Source organism: Notothenia coriiceps, unplaced genomic scaffold (assembly GCF_000735185.1).
Source record: "Notothenia coriiceps isolate Sejong01 unplaced genomic scaffold, NC01 NC01_scaffold00004722, whole genome shotgun sequence".
In the NCBI taxonomy this organism is placed as follows: domain Eukaryota; kingdom Metazoa; phylum Chordata; class Actinopteri; order Perciformes; family Nototheniidae; genus Notothenia; species Notothenia coriiceps.
The window spans coordinates 1-3,913 of NW_011337423.1; the positions used below are offsets into that span (position 1 = coordinate 1).

Consider the following 3,913-nt stretch of genomic DNA (forward strand, 5'->3'; position numbering starts at 1 on the left):
GTCGAGGAAGGATGCTCCAGAGCCACTATTTCAAGCATGCTACGTCATCGAGTGCCGCCGAAGGACTGTTCCAATGTCCAGCATACTTGGAATTCTACCGAGCCCGGCGTACTTCGTTTGGAGAAATTTCGAGGCTGCACATGAGTAGACTCCGCGGTCTTAAAATCCCCACAATGCTTAAAATGTAAGGCGGGGCCTCTCATATGACACACACACTTGCTAGCCTGTTCCACTCTTCGTTTTCCGAATGCCAGGAAGGATTCTTGCCTCGCTTCTGAAGAAAGATGCTCGGAAGACATGTGCTACCAAGCAAGCATCCTCGAGATTGAGAAACACCCTCAGTGTCTTTGTTTTGAATGGAGAATCTTTTTTTTAAACCATCATTGGTTGCCTTTAACCTCTTAGAGCAGGGGTGTCAAACTCAATTTCATCGCGGGCCACATTAGAATTATGGTTTCACTCAAAGGGCCGGTGGTAACTTTAAGACTATATAAATATACATAGATAAATATATATAATATATATAAAATAATGCATAATTTTACAATATTTCCTCCGCATTGGATTATTATAGGGTAATAACTTCATAATTAACTAGGCCTGAAAGCAGAAGTCGAGTAAGTGCACATCTCACAAAATGAGATGCATTGTGGGACATGTAGTTTATGAGCAACGTGCTCCTGTAAAGCGGCACGTGACCTTATAGTAAATGTATTATATTATTTGCAAGCTCTTGTGGGCCACATCAAATGAAGTGGCGGGCCGGATTTGGCCCCCGGGCCTTAAGTTTGACACCCCTGTCTTAGAGTATTTATTGATTTGTACTTGGGTGTCTTTGGGTTTCGTGAAAGGCGCCCTTAAATAATCTCTATCTTAATCTCTTAAATGATGTGTTTAATTGTAATGTGTCCTTGGGTGGCGTGCAAGGCCTCCTTAAAGATCTCCTATCACGCAAAATGCACTTTTTGATGTCTTTTATACATAAATATGTGTCCCCTGTGTCAGTAGACTCACTAAGTGTCTGAAATACAGCCCTTTTGTGCGCCATTGAATAAAATGTATTATTATGAATTGTTTTGGTGTCTTTGTTTTGCATTTCACGTCTTAGAGAAGGTATTGAAATGTCCTTGGGTGTCCTTGAAACTGTTGGTGTGTTTCTGTGTGTGTTTCTGCAGGCGGTGGAGGGGGAGCACACCTCCGTGGGGCTGCTGGGCATCAGTAACGTGGATCCTCTCCTCCTGCTGGTCCAGTGGCTCCCAGAGCTCGATTCCTCGGAGCAGCAGCTCTTCACGTCCGATTGGCTGCGGCGCCTCAGCTGTTTGAACCATCAAACCCGCGCCACGTGTGTAAACGCCGCCATGGTGATGCGAGCGCTTTCTGGTTTGGAAAGCCATCAGAGGCTAAACCGATCCTGCGCCGAGAGTCTTTTTGTGCTCGTGGGTTCGTTGGGTTCCCAGTCTTTGAGCGCCAAAGAACTCCTGGGACTCCTACGCCTCCTCAGACCTCACGAGTCCAGTAAAGCCCACCCGTATGTGGGTCCTGCTCTCAGATCGCTGCTGGCCATGGTGAGGAAGCAGGGCCTGGAGAGCGCCATGCAGTATTTTGATTTGTCGCCCAGCATGGCGGGCATCGTGGTTCCGACGGTGCAGCGATGGCCCGGTGCCGCGTTCAGCTTCATCGCCTGGCTGTCGTTGGATCAGGACCAGCTGGGACCAATGAGCAAGGACAAGAGGAAGCAGCTGTACAGGTGAGCAGCAGATTCAAGATCCAATTCAAGGCTTTTATGTCATGTGTACAGCTACAGGTCCAACAGAGCAACACCATAACACAGACACAATAGTTAAAGCAGTGCAAGTAGTACAAAAGTTCAGGTGTAAAGTAAGACTCCCCTTTCCAGTTTAATCCAGAGAGTATTGGAGCATGTTCAGTTCGTCCCTTCAAATGTTTCTCCTGTGTTTTAAAGCTTTTTCACCCCCGGAGGGACGGGGTTCGAGGCCTTCATCAGCTCAGAGGGTGTGTTGGTGGTGGCCGTTTGCACCAAGAAGGAGTACGTCACCGTCATGCTGCCCGACTACTGCTTCTGTGACTCCCTCTGGGTGAGTCCGCTTCAATGACATATATTTACCTAACTGGTGGTGCCACTGAAATGTGGAAATGTAGATTATTGCCTGTTTCTATCTGGCAACACAGATTGGACCCTATATTTACAAGATTACTAACGTCTTGCAGACTAATTAAAGGAAGGATATTCCCTCTGCCTTCCTGTCTACAGCACAGCATCGGGGTGGTGCACGTACCGGGGAAGAGGCCTTTTGGACAGAGTCTGGTCTACATTTATGTGGATGGACAGCAGAAACTGTCGGCCCCCCTCAAATATCCCACCATGACAGAGGTGAGACATTTCCTTCACACTTTCTATGACAACAGATAATACTTTGAAGTCTGAAATGCTCCTTGCAATGCTTGAGACAACATTGTGCAAAATGAATACCATGTGCCCCCCCTGTTCTCCTCAGCCGTTCATCTCCTGCTGCATCGGCTCGGCGGGACATCGGACCACCACTCCTCCTCCCTCACAGATCCCAGACCCTCCCTTCTCCTCCGCCTCCACCCCCACCACTCGCTCCTCGCTGGGCGCCATCTTGTCTCCTCAGACGTGGGGGGGGCTGCTGGGAGGAAAGCCGGAGTCCGTCACCAAGCTGATCTCTGCAGGGACGCAGGACAGCGAGTGGGGGAGTCCCACCTCCCTTCAGGGACAACTGGGCAGCGTCATGGTGTTCCACGAACCCCTGCAGGCGAGCCACGTGAAAGCCATCTGTAGCGCAGGTGAGGGAGGGGCGAAAGTACACACATCCTTTACTCAGGTAGAAGTACACACATCCTTTACTCAAGTAGAAGTACACACATCCTTTACTCAAGTAGAAGTACACACATCCTTTACTCAAGTAGAAGTACACACATCCTTTACTCAAGTAGAAGTACACACATCCTTTACTCAAGTAGAAGTACACACAGTCCATTTGTGTTCAAAATGAGAGAAGTAGAAAGTACAGGTATTTGTGTTCAACATGTAAGAACTAGAAAGTACAGGTATTTGAGTTCAACATGTAAGAAGTCAATACGGTATTTAATAAGGGTGCAGCTTGATCCTCCTAAGTGAGGGGAGGGAGTATTAAAAGTGCTTGTCCTGCTGTTACTGTAGAGGACGTTCTTCATTACCTACAGACTTTCAATGTGGTAATGGATGTGGGGGTGTGTGTGTGTGTGTGTGTGTGTGTGTGTGTGTGTGTGTGTGTGTGTGTGTGTGTCTAACTTGTCCTCCTTTGTTTCTGTGAAGGTCATATCCAGTACATGTCCACCGTCATCAAAGACAACAGGAAGCTGTTCAGAAAAAAATATGGAGTTCAGTTTCTTTTGGACACCATACGCCTTTATTACGGGTGAGACTCCACTCCTTAAAGCCCAGACCTGTCCAACGTATTGAAGTATTGTCTCAATAATATGCTCTCTGCACGTCGGGAAGAACAGCCATAGAGATGGTGACCTGAGTGAGGATGACATTCGAACCATCCGGGCGTCTCTCTGCGGACTCATCAAGTATTACATCAGCAAGGGCATGTCTCAGGAGGAGATGCACAGCATTCTGGGATACATCGCCGCCATTGGAGACGAGGACCAGGTAAAGCAGGGGGTCAAACTCAATTTCTACGTTTTGTCTCATCGGCTTTCGTACAAGATGCAGGGCTCCAAAAACGGTGTCTTTGACCTCCTAATGCAGGGGGGTCAAACTCAGTTTCATCGCGGGCAACATCAGCATTACAGTTGCACTCTAAGGTCCGGTTCTTTAAAGGTCCCCTATTACACTTCAGAGACAGTATATATCTGAGACCTATAATATATTGATGAAAAACAG

At 47.7% G+C, this 3,913-nt stretch overlaps 2 protein-coding genes across 2 annotated transcripts; both read left to right on the top strand.

Annotated features, from left to right (window-relative positions):
• Positions 1-1,175: 1,175 nt before the first annotated feature.
• Positions 1,176-3,241, top strand: LOC104942531 (neurobeachin-like protein 1; the record flags this gene model as incomplete). The annotated part of the gene is made up of 5 exons (XM_010767758.1): positions 1,176-1,747; positions 1,964-2,096; positions 2,273-2,392; positions 2,517-2,843; positions 3,203-3,241. Coding segments are annotated over 5 exons (1,191 nt in total), but the record flags the coding sequence as incomplete, so codon positions are not given.
• Positions 3,242-3,269: 28 nt separating this feature from the next.
• Positions 3,270-3,755, top strand: LOC104942532 (neurobeachin-like protein 1; the record flags this gene model as incomplete). The annotated part of the gene is made up of 2 exons (XM_010767759.1): positions 3,270-3,440; positions 3,520-3,755. Coding segments are annotated over exons 1-2 (325 nt in total), but the record flags the coding sequence as incomplete, so codon positions are not given.
• Positions 3,756-3,913: the final 158 nt, after the last annotated feature.